The sequence below is a fragment of the Lissotriton helveticus genome, chromosome 2_2 (genome assembly GCF_964261635.1).
Source record: "Lissotriton helveticus chromosome 2_2, aLisHel1.1, whole genome shotgun sequence".
Taxonomy (NCBI): Eukaryota; Metazoa; Chordata; class Amphibia; order Caudata; family Salamandridae; genus Lissotriton; species Lissotriton helveticus.
The window spans coordinates 494,958,981-494,984,390 of NC_136060.1; the positions used below are offsets into that span (position 1 = coordinate 494,958,981).

General features: G+C 46.9%; 2 protein-coding genes across 20 annotated transcripts in view; one reads left to right on the forward strand and one right to left on the reverse strand.

Annotated features, from left to right (window-relative positions):
* The window catches only part of LOC144821568 (E3 ubiquitin-protein ligase TRIM39-like), a 1,056,022-nt gene that overhangs the window by 457,892 nt on the left and 572,720 nt on the right, over positions 1-25,410 (forward strand). The window lies entirely within an intron of this gene.
* LOC144821567 (matrix metalloproteinase-21-like) overlaps positions 1-25,410 on the reverse strand; it is a 413,645-nt gene that overhangs the window by 283,976 nt on the left and 104,259 nt on the right. The window contains exon 3 of the mRNA XM_078678754.1: positions 2,949-3,696. Within this exon, the coding sequence (XP_078534880.1) occupies positions 2,949-3,696 (748 nt within the window). The remainder of the gene's footprint in view (positions 1-2,948; positions 3,697-25,410) is intronic.

Below are 25,410 nucleotides of genomic sequence, written 5' to 3' on the forward strand. Positions count from 1 at the left end.
TCAAAACCCCCCTGCCCACTCTTCAAACCCCAACCAAGCAGCCATTAACTTCACTCAATGGCTAACCAACAGCGCCGACAACCTAGCACCTTTGAAAAAACGTCAAAACAAACTAGGCAGCAAAAACGCTCCCTGGTTCAACGTTGATCTTAAGAAATCCGAGAAACTCTGTCGCTCCCTCGAGAAGGCCTGGAAAAAAGGCCCAAACACCAGCACCAAGGACGCCTTCAAAAACGCCACCCGCACACACCACCAACTGATCCGGACTGCCAAGAAAGCTGCACTTAAAGACCGACTAGACAACAACGCCCACTACAGCAAGGAATTATTCAACATCATCAAAGAGTTCACCAACCCCACCGCCAACTCCAACGACATCACGCCCACTCAAACCCTTTGCGACTCCCTTGCTTCGTTCTTCCACGACAAAATCGCAGACATCCACAACAGCTTCGACAACCAATCCAGAGACCAACCCTCCCAACCCTCTGCCATACCCTCACCCCCCCCCGAACACCCTCAACGACTGGAACCCTATCTCCACCGAGGACACCATCCGCCTGATGAATTCCATTCACTCTGGTTCCCCTACAGACCCATGCCCTCACCATATCTTCAACAAAGCAGACTCCATCATAGCACCACACCTCCGGGACGTCATCAACTGCTCCCTCAACTCCGCCACCTTCCCGGAAAGCTGGAAACACGCCGAACTCAGCGCCCTTCTGAAAAAACCCACAGCTGACCCCTCCGAACTCAAAAACTACCGCCCCATCTCGCTCCTACCATTCCCGGCCAAAGTCATCGAGAAAGCGGTCAACAATCAGCTCGCCGCCTTCCTCGAAACCAACAAATCCCTCGACTCCTCACAGTCCGGCTTCCGAGCCAAACACAGCACTGAGACCGCCCTCATCGCAGCAACAGACGACATTCAAACTTTACTGGACAATGGAGACACAGTCGCCCTCATCCTCCTTGACCTCTCCGCAGCCTTCGACACAGTCTGTCATAGCACCCTCCTACAACGCCTCAGAAACATCGGAATCCAAGGAAAAGCACTGGAATGGATCACCTCGTTCCTTACCGGAAGAACTCAAAGAGTCCGCCTTCCACCATTCAAGTCAGAGGCCACTGAAGTCATTTGCGGCGTGCCACAAGGATCTTCACTCAGCCCCACCCTCTTCAACGTATACATGAGCCCCCTCGCGACCATCGCACGCCAACACAACCTCAACATCATCTCCTACGCTGATGACACTCAACTGATCCTCTCACTCACCAAAGATCCAAACACCGCCAAAACCAACCTACATGAAGGAATGAAAGAAGTAGCCGAGTGGATGAAGCACAGTCGTCTGAAACTGAACTCAGACAAAACAGAAGTCCTTATCTTAGGTACCTCCCCCTCCGCCTGGGATGACTCTTGGTGGCCTGAGGCCCTTGGAAAAGCACCCATCCCGACAGACCACGCACGGAACCTAGGCGTCATCCTGGACTCCTCACTCTCGATGAACAGACAAGTCAACGCCGTTTCATCATCCTGCTTCAACATTCTTCGCATGCTCAAAAAAACATTTCGCTGGATCCCCACCGAAACTAGAAAAACGGTCACCCACGCACTGGTCACGAGCCGCCTAGACTACGGTAACACCCTATACGCCGGTACCACCGCAAAACTTCAGAAAAAAACTCCAACGCATCCAGAACGCATCAGCCAGACTCATACTAGACATCCCGCGTAAAGACCACATTTCTAGCCACCTGAAAAACCTCCACTGGCTCCCCGTCAATAAGAGGATAACATTCCGCCTCCTAACCCACGCACACAAAGCACTTTACGAACTTGGACCCGAATGCCTCAACACTCGACTTTCCTTCTACACCCCCTCCCGGCAGCTACGCTCCTCCAACCAAGCCCTTGCCACTGTACCTCGCATCAACAAAACAACCATGGGAGGAAGATCCTTCTCCTACCTGGCAGCTAAAACCTGGAACTCACTTCCCACTCACCTTCGCCTCACTCAGAACCACCTAGCATTCAGAAAGCAACTTAAAACCTGGATATTCGACAAGTAATTCCCCACCCCTCTTCAAGCGCCTTGAGACCCTCTGGGTATGTAGCGCGCTATATAAATTATCTGACTTGACTTGACTTGACTTGACTTGACTTGACTTGACAGCAGCCTTGGTATCTGCTATTTTATTTGATAGTATATATTCCTGTTTTCACATCTTTTCATCACTTCTTTATATAGAATCTTAGCAGGAGGTGGGAAAGAACTGTCATGATATGCAAGAAGGGCTTCTATAGCTAATGGGCATTTAATCCAAGAGGCGATGACATAAGACTGGGGCGTAGGGGTTCATTAGTATGCAATTTACTTGCTTTGCTATGCGCTATCTTCGTATAATTTTATAAACAAGCGCTTTATTAATTCACACAAAGAGGAATCTAATGAATGTCAGGCTCATGGCTAGGGAAAGAAAAATATTGTAGAATAGACATCACCTGTAGCCCAAGAAGTAGTCAATGTAGCCAACATTTTAAAGCTGTGAATCCCCGACTTCCCATCTCAAAACCCTAGCTGACTGAATTTAAGCAGCATCCAAGCAGAAGTAAAAAGTGGAATTCTGATTTGTGTTGGCTAATTCCCTAACCTTAGAGTTACCTCCCAACTTCAGGGGCAATACCCTGGTGCGTGGGGATGGGACTCCTTAGTGGTTTAATGGCCCTTGTCATCTCCGTTCATATCCAGTTACGTCAGTGTGAATCCCAAGGCTCAGAAGGGTGAAAGGCCCTCTACATAGCCATTTGACCATTCGAACAAGAAAGGGTTACACATAGGGTTATTGTTCCTTTGCATATAGTAGCATTCACAGTACAGTAACATCACACTTTTGCGCACTCTGTATGCCATGCGTTCTCTCAGCCCCTACCCTCTACTCACGTGTTCCGAATCCCAGCTTTATGTCGACGGAATGGGCCGGAGACGTGCGATCCTCCTCAAAGTCCAGGGGCACTACAGTACTCCATATGCGGAAGGCCAGCTTCAGGATGTACCTCTGGTCATCGTGCGGGAGCTGCACACTGTAGCCCTCATCCAGTAAACGCCATTTAACCGTGGGCTTGGAAAACCTAACCAGCTGCGCCGCCGTCCTGTTGGAGGGGCTTCTCTTCTTCCGTACTTGGGCCAGCAGACGTTTGAGGAATGGCCCTTCCAGTGGTCGCCCCATGTCATCTACAGAGCTGTTGGCCACCTTCGGCTGGGCACTGGAGTTAACTTGTGTGGTGTTTTCTACAATGGTGATGTTAGCATGCTCGTAAGAATCACTTGTGTTGGAATTATTGGAGTCATTGGTTTTAGGTTTGTAATCCTCTTCACTGGTCTCGGGCGCTTTGTGGTCTGGGACCCCACAGCGTGGACTGTTCATGGTTTTCTGCGTGGCCTCATCCAGAGTGCCTGTCACAGGCAGGCCATTGGCCTCTTGAAACCGTTTGAGGGCATTGACAAAGTTGGGGTTGAGGGTGAGTTCTGGTTGATCAGTGGCTTCTAAATGTGTGGCTACTGACTGGCCCTCTGTCAGGACAATGATGTCTGCTGGAGTTCTCTCTTCAGTCGCAGGCGTGCTGGGGATCTGGTACCGCAAGGACTCCCATTTCACTGGCTCGGTCCAGCCATACTTATGGAGGTATCTCTATAAGAGAAACAAGTGTTTAATATTGAGCAGAGGCTGGCTCATTCTTTATTTGGATACATATTGCTGTAATAAATGCTTCAAGATGACCTGTAGCATCTATAATACAATTGCAGGTGGCGCTTGCAGTCACCAAGGAGAGAAATATAATATTACTATGACACAAAGGCAACAACTAGGAGAACAATGTGTAACTTAATATCTTAATGGCCTTAAAGATCCAGTCAACATCGTAGGGAGTAGATGGGCACATTCCTATTACCAGACAGGCAGTGAGAAGTTTCAGTTAAACCATTGTTGGGCATCTTATGGCCAAACTAAAACAGAAGCTAAAACGTGAGTGATTTCTATACCGCGGATTGCGTTTAAGAAATGGCTATTCGAGCTTTGAAGTACCAGAACTATTTCTATATTTCTGAATGCACAATCTAGAAGATATGGTACCTATAACAAACACGATTTGGGGGAAACTGTATTGGTGGTTAAATCCCACAATTCTACCCAGAGGCCTTCCTTTGACCATGCCGCCTATGATAGACGCAAGCAAGGAAGGCTGGGGTGCCACCCCAGGTCATCTGACAATTCAAGGGAGATGCCTTCTAGAAGCGCAGCTTTACTATTCGAATTGGAAAGAGATAAAGGTGGTCTCCACTTCTCTTCTCTTTTTAAAAAAAAATCAGGTAGTGCTAGTAAGGACGGACAATACGGTCACAAAATCCTACTTGATCTAGCACTCAGACACAAGGACCCAGTATCCAGCACACCTTACCAGGTAATCACCTAGCGTAAAACCATAAACCATAAGACCATCTAATTTCCCTGTCAGCAACTTTTTTCGGGGGAAGGACAATGTTCTAGCAGACAGGTTAAGGAGGGTTTTACCCCTGCCCATGACTTGCACCTCGTATTTGAAAAAAAAAAATGCCAAGGGTTTGGAACTCCTCAGATTAAACTCTTTGCAAGTGCGGAGAATGCTCTTCTGTCAGAATTTCTCATCAAGGAAGAGGGTTGTTGGGGGGACAGAGGCACTGACGTGTCCATCGCTTGACCTAATTTTAAATGCCTTCTCTCCCTTTCTTCAATAGCCAAATTATTAGCCCACCTATGGAGGGAGAAAGCGTGTCTCATTTTGGTAGCTCCCTTTTGGCCAATAATTAGCTAGTTTCCTTTGTGTGATGACAACAATGCTGTAATAGGTTCTTCCAACACACTAACTTCAACTTTGATCTCCGCTTTTAATTCTGAACATATGCAAGAGATTGCGGTTGACGTAATGGCTTTTGAGAGGAGGGTTTTACATATTTTGGGTGTTCTCCTGTGGCATGTTCAGAGCAGAATGTAAAACGCTTAGGTACTGGACGATCTTATGATCAACAATGGTCATCTCTTTCGAAGTGGAGTATCCAGAGGTCTTTAAACCCTTCTAACTTTGAGTCTAGATGGATCCTTCAGAATGGTTTTGATAAGAGTTTGGCTATCGTTGCTTTAAAGGTCCAGTGATCAGCGATTAGGGCAGTGTGAGCTCCTGGGGTTATTCCTGAAATGAGCAAGAGCCTTTGGTGGCATTGCCGGGTTTATTGGGGAGTCAACTTCCCTCAAGGTGGCATTCTTGTTTCTGCTGCGAGAGTTCCCTAACAGGGATAGTCTCTTAGATCCGTGTTCTTTCATCTCTGTCCTCTGTTTCTCTGATTGTTAGCCTGTTGTCCCTTTCCTCTTCTTACTGTTTTGCAGGGACCTGTTGTGGTAGTGGCGACGGGGGTGTCTGACCCCGAGGGAGCAGGGTTACAGGTGAGTGCATTTTACCCCACCACTGCCTTGAACACTCCAGCTCCAGCATTTTATTGGCCAGACACTAATTTCAAAGACCTCAGACAGGAGGGAGCATGCTTAGCTTTTTGAACACTTAGCTTTGGAATAACCTTCCCTTCATCTCTAAACCAAACACTTGCGCCTGATTTTATAAAATCCTTATGTCTTTTTATTTTGATAACCTTTTTTCTGTCTCTGGTGACTTTTAATCTGGTCTGTTTATGGTTTCTATAGCAAATTGGTAATTTGTTTCAAGTGCCCTGATGCCTCTTGGAGGAAAACGTACTCATAAGTAATATATCAAATCAAACTTAACGCTTTATCTAATCAGGAAGCAGTAAAAGTGCTTCAGAGCTGGTGGTCTATGAGCATTTTTGTGCATCATAAATAATGCTGTAAGCACCCTGTTTTGTAGTTTGTATAGTTGGTCGGCAGGGAGACCAGTGTACATTCCAATTATGATTTCTCTTAATAGTGTGCACCTGTATGGAGGAAATATTCATATTTCTAGTTAGCTTAAGTTGAAAATTCAGCTTTTAGGCACCTTGGGTATTCAGGACTCTATAATGGTATTTAACATAAACTTCACATTTCTTTACACATACATCCTTAAGAGAAGTACCCACCATCTTCTTTCTCAACCTGTGGTGAAATTGTGTCGCCTGCTGAGTGACGAAGCTGCATGATTTATTAGATCAATTCTAATGGTCTTGTAACTTAAGTCTGGTGTGTGTTATACGTAATCTGGATCATTAGGGTGGTCTTACCCCAACTTTTTTGTCTGCCTCCTTCCATCTTCTGATCTTGTTTTGCTGGTTTTAGGACTACATGTGCCCAGGGGCTGCAAATTAAATGCTACTAGTGGGCCTGCGGCAGTCGTGTCACCCACTTAAGTGGCACTTTAACCATGGCTCAGGCCTGCCACTGCAGAGCCTGTATGTGCAGTTTTACACTGCCACTTTGACCTGGCAAGATAAACCTCTTGCCAGGACTAAACAATTCCTTTTTATTATACACCCCTATGGTAGGCCCTGTATGACCCCCACAGCAGTGAGCAATGTATTTAAAAGGCAGAGCATGAACTTTTACATTTGTACATGTCTTGTTAGTGAAAAACTCTGAATTTCGTTTTTCACTATTGCATGGCCCATCTGTCCCGTAGAATAACATTGGGATTTTCTTAATACATCTATTAAGTGTAATTCCCAATTGTGAAGAGATCGACTTTTCAAGTTTGGTGTCAACTCACAATTTAAAATCACAGCATATGGTGAAGTTTGATTTTAAATTAAAGTTTAGCAAATGCCACTTTTTGAAAGCTGCCATTTATTTACTTTATTCATTTGATGCCTGCTGCCTGTCTCTGTTGAGTCTGGGCTTGGTGAAAGCTGGGCTTTCTGTATTCCCTCTAGGCACTTCTGTCAGAGATAAGATCCCTTTGGGCTCCTTTTAAGCATACCGGTACACAATACTATCATACATACATATCACTATCATATCAAATCACCAACCCCAATTTGAAACCGAAAAAATAATATAAAAATTGTAATATATTTTATTATTTAGAATCCTACTAGGATTCAAAGTATTAAAAGATTCTTTTTAAAAAGCAAGTTTGAAAACAGCCTATACATCATTAATGTACTTCAAGTAATCGCATTGATTAAAAACAATTCTTAAAAATAACCTGGCAGAATATGGCAAAACATTGGAGACATCAATTACTTAATAAATCAAGTGAGCACACCAAGTCTGTTTACATTAAAGCTAATAATCCTGGTTCATCACTGTATTGTTTCTTTGTTCTAATCAAACCCGGTAATACTTGGGTGCTCACACAACACAGAGCGACACGTTTTGGTGGTATTATGTGATCCACCACCTTCTTCAGGCTTATATATACAAATCAGTGTCTCCAACGGCAATCTTCGTTAAAATTCAACAGTGAGTGGCCACTGGAGCTATGGCACATACAGCGATAAATTCCTTGAATTGTTTATGCCCCTTAGGAATTTTAACAACTAAAGTGTCACAAGGTTTACAAACATCTCAGTTACACCGTCTCCAGAAATCTGTGACAACTCCTGTTCAGCCTCTATCTTTTCTGGGACAATATTAGACATGGCTAAAAAAAAGTGTTTTGATCGGAGGAGAAATTGGACATTTCTTCTTTGCTGAGTTCTATTGGCTCTTCAATCTCTTCTGCTACCTTTGCTGAAGGATTATTGGTGTCATTAGCAGGGCATTTCGGATGACAAGCATCCACCTTCGGTGGTGCAAGGGTCCTTTTCATGGTGGTGCAAACTACAGACAGTAGTTCCTGATGCATCCATCTTGGGCTGGGAATAACATCTAGGTTATCTCAGCTCGAAAGTCTGCTGTCAACAAAACGAAACCTCATAGTCAGATTAATTTCTCAGAGCAGCCCATCTAGCTCTCAAGGCCGTCCTACCATCCCTGATAGTGACCAGAATCTTCTGCGCCGTAGGTTTCTCACTGATAGTAATAAACTTAGAATATTCCTGTGATTTTGCAGGGACCCAAATTTATGGAACAATTCTTTTTATTGAGGTCCGTTGCGTATTAACACAGCTTTTGCCTATAACCATGGTCCGGCAGAGAGTAAAATGCATAAGGTATTACACAGCACAGTGCCTACAACCTGGAAGCCAGCGGTGTATCACGGAGTTAAGAGTTTTACTTATGAGATAATAACATGCTAATGAAAGAGTAGGAAAAGGAGTGCTGAGTATCAGAGAATAGTAAGAAGCTGCAAAAGACTAAACAAACTCCCACCTCACTCTCCCCTGTCTCCTGCACACCAAAATTCCTTTGTCCCAATATCTAGTGTGGCAAATAGGCTCTCTGTGATGGGTGAAGTGAACACTCTCTCTGAAGTTCCTTCCATACCTGAGGGACTCCTGTGCGTTTGTGGATCCCGCCCAGCAGACCCGGCAGCAAAAAAGCCCCATGGTTCACCGACGAACTCAAGAGCTCCAAGAAGAACTGCCGAGCCCTCGAGAAAGTCTGGAGAAGGGAACCAACACCGGACAACATGACCACCCTCAAGCTTGCCACCCGGAAGCACCACCAACTGATCCGCGCCACCAAGAAAACTGCATTCAAGGACCAACTGGACAACAACGCACACAACTGCAAGGAACTCTTCAACATCGTGAAAGAGCTCTCCGACCCCAACGCCGGAAACAACGACATCACCCCATCGCAAGACCTCTGCAACTCCCTCGCCTCCTACTTCCACAACAAGATCGCGGACATACACAACAGCTTCAGCAGTCAACCATCGCACACAACGACCGCAGCAACGCCACCCACCACCACCCTCCGCGCCTGGACTCCGATCAGCACCGATGACACCGTCCGCATGATGAACTCCATCCACTCCGGATCTCCGACCGACCCCTCCCCCTCACCACGTCTTCAACAAGGCCGACGCTGTCATCGCACCCCACCTGCGGGACATCATCAACACCTCCTTCGACACCGCCACCTTCCCGGAGAGCTGGAAGCACGCCGAACTCAGCGCTCTACTAAAGAAACCAACAGCGGACCCCACCGAACTCAAGAACTACCGCCCCATCTCGCTCCTCCCGTTTCCAGCCAAAGTCATCGAGAAGACCGTCAACAAACAGCTGGCCGCCTTCCTCGAGACGAATGGATCCCTCGACCCCTCACAGTCTGGCTTCCGAGCCAACCACAGCACCGAGACCGCCCTGATCGCTGCCACCGATGACATCCGAGCCCTGATGGACAACGGAGAAACAGCGGCCCTCATCCTCCTAGACCTCTCCGCGGCATTCGACACTGTCTGCCACCGCACCCTAGTGCAGCGCCTCAGCAACGTCGGAATTCAGGAGAAGGCGCTGGAATGGATCGTCTCCTTCCTCGACGGAAGAACACAGAGAGTCCGCCTACCACCGTACAAGTCAGAGGCCACCCAAGTCATCTGTGGCGTCCCTCAAGGATCCTCGCTGAGCCCCACCCTCTTCAACGTCTACATGAGCCCCCTCGCGCCCATCGCACGCCAACACAACCTGAACATCATCTCCTACGCCGATGACACCCAGCTGATCCTCTCACTGACCAACGACCCCGCCGCTTCCAGAGCCAACCTTCACGAAGGGATGAAAGATGTAGCCGAATGGATGACGACCAGCCGCCTGAAACTGAACTCAGACAAGACGTAAGTCCTCATCCTGGGCTCCTCGCCCTCCGCCTGGGACGACTCCTGGTGGCCCCCCGCCCTGGGCACCGCACCCACACCGACAGACCACGCACGCAACCTGGGCTTCATCCTGGACTCCTCCCTCTCCATGACCAGACAAGTCAACGCCGTCTCCTCGTCATGCTTCAACATCCTGCGCATGCTACGAAAGATCTTCCGGTGGATCCCCACCGAGACCAGGAAGACGGTCACCCAGGCCCTCGTCACCAGCCGACTGGACTACGGCAACGCCCTCTACGCCGGAACCACCGCCAAGCTCCAGAAGAGACTCCAGCGGATCCAGAACGCCTCAGCCAGACTCATCCTCGACATCCCCCGACGCAGCCACATCTCCGGACATCTGAGAGACCTGCACTGGCTCCCCGTCAACAAGAGAATCACCTTCCGTCTCCTCACCCACGCACACAAAGCCCTACACGACCAAGGCCCGAGCTACCTCAACAACCGCATCAACTTCTACGCTCCCAAACGCCACCTCCGATCAGCCAGTCACGCCCTCGCCGCCGTCCCCCGCATCCGAAGATCGACAACAGGAGGAAGGTCCTTCTCCCACCTGGCCGCCAAGACCTGGAACTCCCTCCCGACCGACCTGCGCCTGACCCAAGACCACCTCTCCTTCAGGAAGAAGCTCAAGACCTGGCTGTTCGAGCAGTAGCACCACCCCCCCCCAAGCGCCTTGAGACCCTCCGGGTAAGTAGTGCGCTATATAAATGTCCATGATTGATTGATTGATTGATTGATCCATTCAAGCTCTGAAACCGTTTTTTCAATTATCGCAATTTATTCTCTGTTGCCGCATTTGCGATGACTTCGCCTTGGAGGAAGACTTTCAACACCTCCTACACTTAGGAGAGACAGGTCCCCCGCTATTATTATTGCCAATATAGTCCCCTATAGCCATCCGGATCGCTGTCCCCGTCTGCTCATATTGCAGCATTGCATCTTACAGTCCACATCGCATAGAGCGGATTTGCGCGGTACGCAGATTCAGCGTCAATGTCATTGGAGCGTGATCAGACAGAGATCCGGGCTCTACGCTTGCCTCCCCTACCCAGGCTATGGTCATTAGAAAATGGTCAATTCGGGTGTAGGATTTGTGGGCTGCTGAGTAGAATGTGTAGTCCCTGGCAGCGGGATGGAGAAGTCTCCAGATATCGAAAAGCGCACCTTCCGCCAACCAGTGGAGTCCGGCGGATGAGAAAGCCCTGGCAAGAGCACTGACAAGAGCGATCCATGCCTGAATCCATCACTAAGTTTTAGTCCCCCATATTAGTATGGACTGGTCAGGAGAGGCCAGAACAGTTGTCAGTGTATTGATGATGAACGATTCTTGCTTGTCATTTGGAGCATAAATATGAGCTAATCTGAAAATGATGGCACCCTTTGGAATCTATTCCCTAGGGGCCGTCCTCTAACTTCCATGAACGTGAAAATAACCTTGCCATTAAACTTCTGGGCAAGAAGGATAGCTACGCCATTCTTTTGTCGGGCCAGAGGACCATTACTGCCGGTAGAACCAGTGCAAGGGCATGCAGGGGTATCTTTGGCCAGTAAATGCGTCTCCTGGAGCAAGCAGATATCGCTACCAGACCTCACCAGAAGAGACAGCACGCTTCACTGGGCTATTTCAGCCCCTGACATGTAGACTAACGATGCGTAGAGCCTGAATCATGGGGCTGGGGTCTGCAAAGCGTATTTAGGTCCACCTCCCCTGGTTCTCATGGGTAGGGCAACGAACGCATGAGTTTTAGGCCACTTCAGGACACAGTAGCCTTGTACCTGGTAGTAGTGGAGATGTGGAGGAGAAAGAAACAAAAAAAGACAGAACGAACCCCCGATGTAATGTGTGTGTAACATATGAAATAACAATGTACGACCACAGTTTGTCATATCAACCTGGTTGGTGCGGAGCAGTGTCCAGTCCAGGTTTCCATCTGCTGTGGGGAGGCTCTCACATCATCGCAGACATATAGCAAGCAAGGTGTTTAGAGATACCGTCCCGCTGAATCGCGGCCGCCGTTCTGTCTTCCATCAGCCCCTCCCCCATGACCCACTGTCACTGATCTCCCTAAGCTTCAGGAGGCCTCCGAGAGGGTAGATTCTCCCAAGAGCGCCTGGAGTACTTACACATGGTGTACGGATCCAGGTTTGTTCTGACAGGGGCTTTCTTGTCCTGCCTCCAGTTTTGCTGCTTCTGTCTTCTACTGCTGGGGGAATGTGCCCGTCCCTGTGTTTCGACTGGAACTTCAATTTGGAGCAGGGCACAGGCTTCTCTGAGGGATTTCAGTTCATGTAAAGTTTCTTTGTGGCAAAAAAATTATTCAGAAAGGGTGACCCAATGAGTACGGAATGTTTGCTTTTCGTAAGTGATCTGTCACCGGGCAGAAGTCTCTACATTTCTGCAGAGTGATCTGGGCGAGTTCCTGGTAAAGCACCGGGGAATGACCTAGAAATTTGTGTGGATGCGTCTCTCTGGCTCTCTTTAGGATGTCCTCCTTTGATTGAAAGTAACAAACGCATATCAGGATATCGGCGGGGGGGTGCTTTTCCGATCTGGGTGGTCCGACCCTATGGACCCGGTCGAGCTGCAGTTTTGTCTCACTTCCTTGGCCAAGTATGTGGCAAAAGAGTTCGGCAACGTAGTCTTGGAGGCTAGATCCCTCTGCTTTCAACGGTATACCCCTGATGCGAATATTATACCTGCAAGATCGATTCTCTTGATCTTCGTTGTGCGCATGTAGCTCTTTGAGTCACAGTACTTCTTGTTGCAGCCACTCCAACTCTTCCCCTCAGTTTGTTTCTCGGTCTTCTAGTGTGGTTACTCTGTTGCCTACTTCGTCTACATTGTGGTGGACCTTTCACAGGTCAGTTGTCAATTCTGACTTCATGGCCTGTAGATCGCCTCTTAGGGATGCAAAAAGGGATTCTAAAAAGGACTTGGTGACAGGGCAACCCCCATTGTTCGGATATGCCCTGTGGTCTCCTCCAGTCGCCGCCTGCTTTTCCTCTGGCACTGCACCCCTTGTTTCCCGAACATATCCTTAAGGGAGCAGTCTTTTTTTGCTTTATTTACTGACATGGCGCAGCTCCGTAGGCATGCTCAGTAGAGGGATCCAGATCAGTGGCCGCACAAAGTTCTTCTTCTCCGCCATCTTTGTGGGAGGCAGAATATTTGTGCCCATAAGGACCATATGCGGCTCTCTCATTTAGGGAGGGCTCCACCTCTCTCGGCTGAAAGAGGAGGGGTACGGGCCCCAGGCTGATCTGCTCTGCAGGCGATTCTGAGCTCTCCGCCTTCCTCTCAACCTGAAAGTGGACCCTCCACCATCCGCTACCAGTGGGGCTGCTCTGGGGTTGCAGGCAAGGTTCCAGTGAGCATATGTGAAGTGGTTATGTCAGCGGCGCCACAAAGAGACCAAGAAGCATGTGTCAGCTGTCTGCCATCTTGGACGTGTATGGGACATAAATTTAAAGTCTTTGCAGGTAGTTACCCGAATGTCCATAAAATTGGTGTCACCTCCATTAGACCTGCTTTTACTGAATTGTTTTGAACCATAAAATGGCCTTCATTAATATAATATGACCACACTGCAGCAAATGACCAAAGACAATGTTGTGTTCAAGCCTTGAACAACCAATTGCTTTCAATCTACAGAGTGTAGAAGCTGCGAAGACAGTTTGCCTCACAGTCCTAGTTCTTTATTCCGGCTCATGCTGAAAGGTTCTCAGAAAACTCTGGGTTTCCATACCCATTTTTAAAAAACTTTTGTTCTATAAAAAAAAACGTTCTACATTTGTCACCCTTTTTTACGATCTAGAAGGGTGATGTTTTCACAAAAATGCCTTCACATATCACAAATTGACCTTTATGTGGGTGACAGACAACAAACACAGACCGTGGGTCTGATAAAGTCTTCTGTCTTCCTGCCTCACACACAAGAAAGGAGTGCAAATGTTGCCAAAAGATGTCAAAAAGAGCCTTAAAAGGTGATGAGGGCATTCGCCTCATAGGTAAACTTAAGAACCTGTGTGTGAAGAGGAGAGGAAAATTCCGAAAAGAATGACAGAAAGGGGCTTCCTCTTCTGAAACCAGAACCTCTCGTGATAAAGACTCCCATAGAGGGAGTTCAGAAAAGAGGAGGTGTAAACATCAACGCCACCATCACTCTGGTTGTTCTCGCCAGTCTCGAGAACACCAGTTGATGTTGAAGCAGGCGTCGGCACCATCACTCTGGTTGTTATCGCCAGTCTCAAAAACACCAGTTGATGTTGAGGCAGGCGCCGGCATTGACGTGCATGCCATTGAGAACAACAACAACATTGCTGACGTCGATTGCAGGTACCATCGAACCCATCTCCTCCATCAAGGTCAATACCAGTTTCTACACCACAGCCATCAACGCGAGATTTTGATGATGGAACTCTCAACACCTAAACCGCATTGGTCGATGTCAAGAACATTAGCTGCAATGATGTTGATGTCAAGATCAACGGTGAGTCAGTCTGAAGTCTCCATAATTTCGGTTTCTTCTGATTGTCATTAACCATATAAAGAAGAAACAACGGCTCTGCTTAGAACAGCTGTGATTATACAAACCAATTGCCCAGCTTTATTGCCTAGCTCAGGAACATCTTATACATCTAGACTTTCCTTCAAGGCCAATTTCTCCAATAAGTCCTACTACACAACCATTGGTGTCACAAATACGACCAAGAGATACAGGTTCACCAGAAAATGATAGGCCTCCACAGCCCAATTGTCAAAGTCATTCGACTCGAAGAAGATCGCCTTCAACGTCTAGGTCTTATCCCATCAACTCCTATTCCACATATGCTCCTCCCTCTCTGGCTGCATCACCTCTTAGATCATCTCATGTAGATGACATCCTTATATTTCAAGATGTATTAGTTAGAGGTGCAACTACATTAAACATACAATTTCAAACAGCGCAAGGAGCAGTTTCGGGAATAATGGAGACTCTTCAATCACGGTCTTCCCCAAGACCTATTTTGTCTCTGGTACCGGAGTTTGCGGACCTTGCAAAGGAGTTCTACAACAGTTGCTGTTAGAGCGGCAAGTCCTTGCCTTCTTAAAAAATACATAGACTCCGACCAAGATCCTATTTATTTGATATAGGATCCTAAAACAGGTTCCTCAATAGTTACCGCTAAAGAAAAAGGCACCCTTCAGCTCCATAGACTTCAGTCCCGCCAGAGTGTAAAAGACTGGATGGAGTAGGGTGAAATTTCTGTAATTCTACAGATGTGACTTTTAACCCCTTCCATGCTTATGACAGAACGGTTCCGTCATGAGCGACGGTTGAGCTGTGCTCATGACAGAACCGTTCCGTCATCGTTCCATTGGCTCAATGGAACGTTCAGCACAGCGCAGGAATCTGCGCCGCGCTGAAGCGGTTAAGAACTCAAGTCCATCTACCCTTTTAGCAAGGTGTGATAGAGCACTGCGGGAATCACTTATTGCGCTTGCAGATGTTCGTCCACAAGTTTGACTGCAAGACTTCTTGAAAATCGTGCAAGAGAGTTAAATGGTCTCAAAACAGTCTATCCGTGCATCCACAGATGAGGCATATTTGGCTATAACAAAATTCTGCAACTGTGCCTCACTTCAAACGTTGTCTTGGCTTTGATTAACTTCTCTAAAACCGGCTGCCAAATTGAAGATCAGGAACCTTACTTTCCCCAGGCCAGACCTTTTTGGGTCTCACACTGAGGAAGAAATGGAGCGGATGAAGAAGGCAGAAAGCAGAAGGTTCAGAGGAGAAAAAGAAGTTCTACCACTCTCAATACCATCGCAGAGTCTATAGATATCAGTCCAGACAGACCGTTCTATCCCCACAATGGTGTCTCTATCCTCAATCTGAGGCTCTACAACTACATCAGCAATAGTAGTTCCATCGTAGGAGCAATTGAGGAAGAAATGAGCATCAACAGCCTCATGTACAGCGCCAATATTCTTCCAAGCGGCAAGCACCATTAAAACAATTAAAATCCCACTGCCCGTGTACTGTTTGCCACTCCGGTGGAAAGGAGTGTATCACATCATTTAGCAGAGGTTATAACTGCCGACAAATGGGTCGTGCGGATCATTCAGGACAGCTAGGCCGTCCAGTTCAGAAATCCTCCACCTTCAGTACCTTTAAAGCCAGCACCAAAACATCAATTGCTGCAATTAAAAAAGAAGGTAAAATCTCTACTCCAAAAACAAGCAATAGAACCATCTGTTGAAAATTGGATTATCGGGTGAGGGATTTTACTCCAGCAGAAACCACAATCTCTGTCAGGGTGAAACGCAAGCAAACCTCTAATTAACCTGTGCTTAACCCTCTGGTAGCCTGGCACCAAAGCAGCCAGAATTAACTTGGAGGCAATGTGTAAAGTATTTATGCATCACTGCAAACACTAATGAAGGGAAAACAAAACACAAGAAAAATCTAAACCAATTTAGAAAAATAGAATACAATGTAATACATTATTTGAGGCCAAAATGAATATCCAATCACTAGAATTGAAAATATGCAAATTCAAAGTTTAAGAAACAATAGTGCCTAGAAGCACAAAGCGCTGCTTCTTGTTATCTGATCGCACCAGACTTTTGAAAAGTCATAAGTTCAGGCCGATTGCAATAGAGCGCAGGTTGGCTACAGGGACCAAGTTAGGTCTGCTGAACAAAAGTACATTAAATTCTGGTTGTGGAGTGATGCGGAGTCCTGCATTGAGGATACATCGTGCAGCGGAGGTGATGCAAGGTACTTGCGTGGCAGTTCGAGTTGAACTGGTGATGCAGGATCCGTGGGGGGAGAAGCAGTGGTATATGAGAAGCTGCGGTGGTGATGCAATATCCTGCTTAAAGATGCGTCACGCAATGGTGGGTCAGATGGACTGCAGGGTCCAATGCGAAGTCTTGCTTCGGGGATGCATTGCGCAGCAATTCTGATGCAGTCTTGCTTGGTGATGCATAATGCAGTGTGAGTTTTAGAGTGGCACCACATGAAGGGACAGGATGTACAGCTGGCATAGTCCAAGTGCTAGGAACAAAGTTGTGGGAGACTGTTCTGTCTGTGCGGCCCTGATCAGGATCCCTGCCAACTAGCTATTAGTCAATCTGGTGATCCTTGGTTCAAGATGCAAGTCCATTCCTTCACTCGGGCAACATGGCAAAAGAGTACTCCTTTTTTGGGAACAGCACAGCAGTCCTGCTGAATCCTCCACACGTCCACAGGTGTACTGAATAGTTGGATCTGAGGGTCCAATATTTAAACCTGGTGCCCACTTTGAAGTAGAGAAAGTACTGTAGGGTTCGACACTCAGAGGTGCTTCGAATTTCCTTCCTCCTGGCCCTGGTCCCAGGTGTCTGGGGTAATAATACATTAGTGTCACACCTTTTGTGAGTTTGCTCAGACAGAGCCTTTGTGATGTGTAAGAGTGGTAGTTGATAGCTCCTTCCCCTTATCAAGTCAAAGATGGTCCTTTCTGCCGACACCTATCTTTGTCTCACTGTCTAGGAGCAACACCCAAAGACCAACTGTCAGTTGCACCTAGTCATGTGACCTAGGATACAGGCTGCAGACGCAAAATGGTTGGGACAAGAAAATGCCAACATTCTAAATATGGCAATTCCAGAATTGTGACTTAAAATCTGACTTTACCATTAAAGAAGGCTTTAAATTACAACTCTTTAGACACCAAACTCGACAATCCTACCTGCTCCCAATTGAAAGTTATCACTTATTAAATGCAATAGGTTAACCTTCTGCTATTTTAAAAGTGACAAGTTGCAACTTTATGTGTGCTGCACCAAGCAGCACACATAAAAGTAACAAATTGCCATTTAAGATTGTTTATGTGCAGGAAGAGAAATCTTCCCGCACAAAAACAATCATCCCCCACAATGCAGGCACCCTTGCACCATGGTGCAAGGGTGCCTCCGTTGCCACTAGGCAGCTGTAATTAGCGCCAGTGTAGGGCAGAGCGCAAGCTACACCGTATTGTTGTAATACGACATAGTCCTGCGTCTCAAGAGTGGCAGAACGCTGTGTTAAGCCAAGAAGGTTAACGCCATGCTCCGTCACTTTTCTTATAAATATGCCCCCTTGAGTGCAAGTCTGAACAAGAGATGGATACCTTAAATATGGTTATATGCTGTGATCAAGCAGTTCCGTCATCACTTCTGTTCAGATTATTTAAAGGTAACTATTTGAAGAGATTATGTCGCAGAGTTTTCTGGAACCCCTTACGTTATGTTCTTGGTTTTGGGTGACAAGAGGAAAGGAATGAGTTGTTTCATGCACAAAAAGGAGAAAGTTAGATGTGATGGGTATGTCAGAGATATACAATTCACAAAAATAAAACCCAGGACAAGAGGCATTTTAGTTTTATCAACTCACAAAACCAAGGGCTTAGAGGAGGCTGAAATCTGTCAAGGAGATCGCTGAATAAAACACAGATTCTAAGGAAGTATACAGAATGGATCAGTCTGCAAGAAAGAAGGAGTCCTGTAGCCAAGAAGGTGGGCTTCGTCAAGTAGGGTACAGAGTGACCCAGGCCTTGGTGGTGGGAAAATAGAGTGAAATCTTGAGAGCATCGTTAGTTGTAGGCGGGTACTAGGGCAGATTAGGGTGATTTCTCTCCTCTGGAAGTCTACATTTCAATGTTAAACGGCGCTCCACTCTATCAAACAAAGAACAAACTCGCAGCCAGTTGTATAATATCTTAAGCAAACTCATTGATAATGCCAACATGTAAGGAGCTTAGGGGTTTATTTACAAGCCCCTTGCGCCGCCTGTATGTTACTTTTTTCTTACATTAAAAGTGACGCACCGGCGGCACAAGGGGCTTGTAAATAAGCCTCTTAGTTTCTGATTTATGTTATCGGGTCATCAGATGGAAAGGAGGCTGATCTACATTAAACTGTGGGCCTTATTTATAAAAAGTGTCACATTGCTGGTGTAAAACAGAGATGCAACACTTTTCAGTGCACCATCCTTGCGACACCATGGATGCTCTGTATTTACCGTACGGCGCCCCATGTCGCAAGGTTTTACATATATGTCAGTAATTCTGACGTGTCTGTTGGCGCAAAAATGGCGCATTGGTGGAGTGTGTCTGAAAACAGATGCAACTCTAGTAATGTGTCATTTCAATTGGGGCCAGACACTTGTGAAAAGCACTGAATGACCCCTTACGCCTGCTTCAAGTAGGCATAAGGATTTGACGCAGTAGGAGTGGCACTGTGAAATCTCATAGATTTCACCGCGCCACTTCTACGAGGCCTTTCTGCTTCGGAACACCCACGCTGCATACATTATACCTGTCACTGGTATCATGTAGAGCAGGGGTTTACAAAGTGACGCATCTGCCTACATGCGTCCCTTTGTAAATAGGGATTAATGTGGTGCAGTGTTTGCGCTGCCGCAGTTTCACTAAAAAAGGACGCAACAGCGCCCATAAATGAGGCCCTGTGTTTTTACATATTAGGGTGCTTATTTACAAGCCCTTTGCGCAGGGTCGGATTGGGATTGAAAATCGGCCCGGGCACACAAAAAAAATCGGCCCCAATTTGCATAATGCCTTTCCTCAAATCACTGATTCAGTGTAATTGCATTAAAAAGGGGGGCTAAAAAAATGCACGCTTTAGTTTACACTAGTGAAACACACCTGAAAACAAGTGAGGCCACTTCTACTCGGGCTCCCTGCCCCGCTCAGTATGTGCATACATTAATGGGCCGGCCAGTGACACAAAGGGAGTGACACCTTTGCCTGTTGCTAAACCGGGGGTGGGGGACCGGCGGTGTTGGTGAGGGGGGTGGTAATGAGCGCCCATCAGCCTGCAGAAAGGCCACTCAGACATCCACTGGGCCGCTGGCTGGATTCGGAAAATAAAGACACCGTCCAAATTGGCCCCAGGCTGCTCAAAAAAGCAGCCCACAGCAGGGACTCAGCCACCGGCCCCTCGGGCATTGCCCGAATGCCCGCGTTACCAATCCGAGGCTGCCTTTGCGCAACTGGTGCGTCACTTTTAATATGGAAGAAAGTGGCTTCCCAACGGCGCAAGGGGCTTGTAAATAAGCTCCTAGGTTATGATCATTTTTACGGTGTTTCAAGCCACAATACAGTTGAAAAGGAGAAATGTAAAAAGAGGAAGCTGGGAAGATGCGAGAAGGTGTTGAAATGAGGAAGGAGCCATGTGGGTGGAATCCTGTCCGACAGCACACCAGCATCTGACCGGAGTGCCCTTCGTGGTCATTTGTGGGGACATGTGGCCGGCAGGGAGCAGGCTGTGCTCTCATCGATGGGCGCATGAACCATTTTCTTCGTTTATCTCCATCCTTTATAACCCATAGTTAAGCCAGCATTCGTATTCTCCTTCAACAGAGGGGATCAAATGTTTGCGCTTTCACTATCATGCTCCTATTTTGGGATTGGAGTGAAATCTGGCATCACACGGGAATTGTGAAATGGAATTCCTCAGACATGTGAAGAAACTCGGGCTCGTAAACAGAAATGATCATTTGTCAAATCAATTGTAACAGGCGCTAGATTTATGGCAGGGCCGGCCTGGAAACGTAGAACAGCGACATGGATGCGCTCCAGCACTTGGGGTGGGAGCGTGGCCGCTCTGTGCTATTAAAGGCGGTGCTGATGATGCCCACAGCAAGTCCTGGTGCTACCCTGGCTGCCCCACACCCCTCTCCTGGTACTTGGCTGTACCCTGCATCTGTAGTGGGGGCCCACTGCTGCTGACAGCTCTCCGCTTTCAGAGGAATGTTACTTACCCTTTAACTACCACAAGACCACTGATGTGGGTGCTTTATATAGAGAGATATTATTGGTAGTTGTGCTGTTTTATGAGCAAATTCATTGGCACCATAAACATGTGTTCCAACAAACTGACTGGCAGTCCGCCCCATGTTTACCTTACAGGATCTTCTGGTCTGAAGTTACTCCACCCCCTATTGCTAGTAGTTTCTCCAAGGATGACTTCAGAAAAGGAATTCATATGTATTTTGAGCTGTTGCGATAAATTACCATCAACATACGAGTCAAAGTGGACACAATTGTACTACATTCAGAAAGACCAGGGAGCATATTTACAAGCCCTGGCGCCACCCAAACCTCACTTTTTTGACGCTTTGGTGGCGCTTTTGGCTAGCTCATATTTACAAGGCTGTGTTAGGCCACTTAGCATGGCTTAACATTGCCTTGTAAATATGGCTTTCTGCAGCACTGTTTCCTGCGGCAAAGGGTGCAGCAACACACCCATGGCTTTTAGACACTGCTCTGGATTCACAAGGATCTGTAAATCTGAGGCGGCACCAAAAACTAAAGGAGCATATTTACAACAAAATGGTGCAGCGTGGCGTTGTAAGTAAGTTAGGTTTGCTGTGTGATTTAAAAAACGCAGGGCAGCGCCGTATTTACAAGACTAATATACAACCCATTGTTTTTCCCTTCCACCAGCGCTAAAAAACCTGCCTAGGGCAAGCACCCTTGCCATGCTTTGCAGAGATGCTTGTGTTTGTGCAGGAAGCCGTTTTGCTCCTACTATCTGTGTTTCAGAATGCAGCATGCATGCAGAATGCAGCCCACATAGAGCAAAAAACGAGGAGAAATAAAAGTATTTCTCATCGTTTCGTCAATCTAACGCCTCCTTTTCAAGGGTGTTTTTGGCGCTGCCTCAGATATACAGATCCTTGTAAATCTGGGGCAGTGAGTAAGCCGCTTCCTCACAACTATTTTGCAACATTTTTATTAAACTTCTTAAAATCTTGATTCCATCCCGAAATGAATACCGAGACTTTTGCTGCTGATGTTCCTTGTTATGTTATTATTCATTAGATGGAAAGAACAGATCAATTATGAACAAGCATTGGCATAGCGAATAGGTCTCGCCTTTGGGATAATATAAGTGTTTAGCCATGCAGCACACAAGCTGCGAGGTTACAAACATCAGAAAGTACATTCAGCAGCCAGTCATATTTCATGTGAGTTGCTTATTTAGGCATTCAGAACATTGCTTGGTTTACTAACAGTGCCCAATTTTTACTGCTGACCGAGAGGTAGGCACAGGCATGCTGTTGGTAAAGTCCCCTTACAGTAACTTCAAAATAAACCCCATAGCTGAACCACATAAAGGTAGTTGAAAAGGGCGTCAGTCCTCTGCAAACAGCCCTAAGTGTGTTGATGACTTGGGTTTTAGAAGGGGTGAGCATGCATACCTTACAGGCACGTCCGAATTTAAGGACAGCCTCTCTGATTTGGATATAAAATGGCAACACTACAGAACCTGAGCTCAGTGCTTAACAAGGAGATTACCCCAAAAATCATCTGCGGGGGTCAATCAAAAGTCCGGGATCTGATATAATGTACAACACACACCCCGTTTACAGCTCTCTATTAACACTGTGAGTGTGGCGGGTAACATACATTACAACGCAAATTTTTCAACGCACTACCTTTACAACAAATCCATTACAATGCTAGTGCCTTTACAACGAATGCTATTACAACGCAGATGCTATTACAGCGCATGCTATTTCTATGTAATTTTTTTTTAATTTTATTAATTTATTTTTGTTAGTTTCAATACTCATTAGTAGTTTTTTTTAAAACAATATAATAGTTTTTTGAAATTAATACTCAAAGTAGGTCTTTAATGTAATTCAAATATTTTGAAATATTAATATTTTGAAATATTAAAAAAAAGTAAAAAATAGATCTTTTAGCATATTATATATTTAAGAAATTTAGAAATTAATACTTGTGTTTTGTAAAATATTAAAAAATAGATATCTTTAAATAAATTATATATTTTTATAAATTAATACTTGTGTATTGTATAAAAACATACTAGTTTTAAAAGAAAGTAAAATTAATACTCATAAATATTGATACATTTTGATTTCATTAAAATAAACCTTTTTAATTAACACGCATGATTAAGAATTACAAATTTAAAAAAAAGTAAATGTCATTTTAAATCTTTTTAAAATATTTTTCAAAAAAATTGTAATGTATTTATTGGGATTTCAACAACTTACAATCAAGGAACACAGACCAGGCACATACAGTACAATAATAGCACAGTTACTCTTTGGCATGGACAAATCGATCAGAGACCAAGGCATTACCCCCACACAGGTACCAGTGTTCACATATATACTATTCACTTCCACATCACAGACCTCCGTCGCACTCCCTGCTCCCACTTCGCATCCAAAAACAGTAGTACCAGTCCGCGTCCGTTAAACAAGTGTCTCCTCGTCAGTGTGCTGTGATGAGTCCACCCGTGGACCCCCCGTCTCCAAAACTAAGTGTGACTCACTCGGGTCACTAGCATCTTGTACAGACCTCCTCTCCAGGTACAGCACCCAGTAGTTCTTAGCGCGGTTATGGGGAGGGAGCAGTTCACTATATAGTTCTGTTTGCGTACAACAATATAATATATCACTAGACCATTTAGCTAGCGTCGGGGTCGGCCCGCGCATCCAAGAGAGCGCAACGCATCGCTTGGCAACCAAGAAGGCCATATCTACAAGCCTTCGCCGTGCAGGTGCAATATCCTTAGAATACCCCAGTAGGGCCAGTAGCGGAGATGGGGTCAGCGTCAGACCGGTCACTCTGTTCTCCTTGTCATAAACCTTCAGACACAGCCAGGCGAGGTGCAAAAAATCAGCAGGCCGTTCCCTGCATCTTTCACAGCCTGAGCTCTCTCTTAACCCATATCGGAACAAGTGCTCAGGGGTGTAGTAGACCCTATTCAGGAACTTAAAATGCATCAGACGGTGACAGCCGTTCAGGGACACTCTCTTAACATTAGCGCAGCAGTATCTCCACTTTTCTTCAGGGGGGTCAGTGTCTAAATCAGTCTGCCATGCCAAGCGAGGCTTAGCATAATGCGCTGTCCGTTCTGCAAGCGTGATACGATATAAGCTCGTAATTAATTTAGCCGGCGTCTTAGCAGTGACAACAAAGTCATATGCCAGGACCGTCTGGGGCTCAGCCATATCCTCGCCCAGCAGCCCCTTCAAAGCATGTCTAAACCTGTGGAACTGGAAGCGTGGGAGAAGCAGATCCCGGAGTCGCCCTCCTGGTCCAAGTCCTCCCAGGTGCAAGCCCTACCTTCCGATAAGAGGTCATCCATAGTGGTGATTTTCATTTTATTTAGAGCAGATACCACACCTCTATCTCTGCAGGGACCAAGCCACGAACACCAGGCCAATTGCGCTTCCGGGGCATATAGCAGCAAGCAAGCCTGAGTATCCATCAGGTGGTGTCGGGCATGTGTCACGACGTTCAGAGAATCTAGGATGCCCGTCCGTCGGTCCCTAGGCCGGGACATCAGCGCTGGCAGCGGAGTCGGATCAGCCACTATTGCTTCAATACGCAGGTGCGGCCCGTCACTCGGGCCATGTATCCAGCCGTACGCATGCGCGCCTTGTGCTGCGCGATAGTATAGCTCCAAGTCCGGAGCCTGAAGGCCGCCCTCATTGTAGGGTCGGGTGAGGATGCCCCATGCTACCCTGGGCTGTTTCCCAGCCCATGCCAGGCGCAGCACCAGAGCGTGGAGCTGCCGAAAGAACACTCCCGACAAGACCATAGGAATATTACTGAATAGGAATAAAAAGCGGGGGAGTACTATCATTTTTAGCAAGGATATGCGGCCCATCAATGACAAGGGTAGACCTATCCACTTATTCACATCATCCTCCAGCTTAGAAATCGCTACCCCCGTAATTCTCCCTGAGGACCACTTCCGAGTCCGTATGTAGCCGGATACCCAAGTAGCGGACCGAATCAGTAGACCACTGAATGGTATAGTCCAAATCAACTCTCCTGGTGGCAGGGGTGAGCGGGAACATTATTTTCTTGCTCCAGTTCACGTATACCCCTGAAAGCGAACTGAACAGTACCACCTCGCGCAGCACCGTCGAGAGATTGCCGTCCGGTTGTCGCACATAGAGCAAAGTGTCGTCCGCGTACATGGACACAATCAAGTTGTACGTGGGGAAACGGATACCGCGATGACTGTGGTACTCGCGTAAAGCGCAAGCTAGAGGCTCCGCGACTAAGGCATACAGGATGGGAGAAAGGGGGCAGCCCTGCCTGGTGCCACGGCCGACAGAGAAGGGCTCAGTCGTGAGCGAACCTATGCGGACCCGCGCCGATGGGGAAGCATAAAGTGTGTTCAGTAGGTGGATGAAAAGTCACCCACCCCTATGCGGCGCAGTACCAGTCAGAGGAAAGGCCCCTCAACAGAATCGAAGGCCTTTTCCATATCAAGGAAAACTGCTACCGCAGATACATCCTTTCGCGTGTGTTGGAATGCCGCAAACATGGTCCGCAGGTTATAGGTAAGGTTGCGGTTGGGGACAAAACCCGCCTGCTCAGGGGCCACAAGCGTAGGGATCAATGGACTGAGGTGGTTAGCAATGGTTTTCGTGAATATCTTCGCGTCTACGTTAAGCAGCGACAGCGGCCGATATGAAGCGCAGTCCTCGGGGGACTTCCCCGGCTTAAGGATAGCTACTATAATAGCTTCCCGCATCGTGGGGGGCATTTCCCCCGCCTCCGCCATCTGCTCGACAATCGTCAATAATCTAGGTATCAGCAAATCAGAGTACGTTTTGTAAAATGAGGCC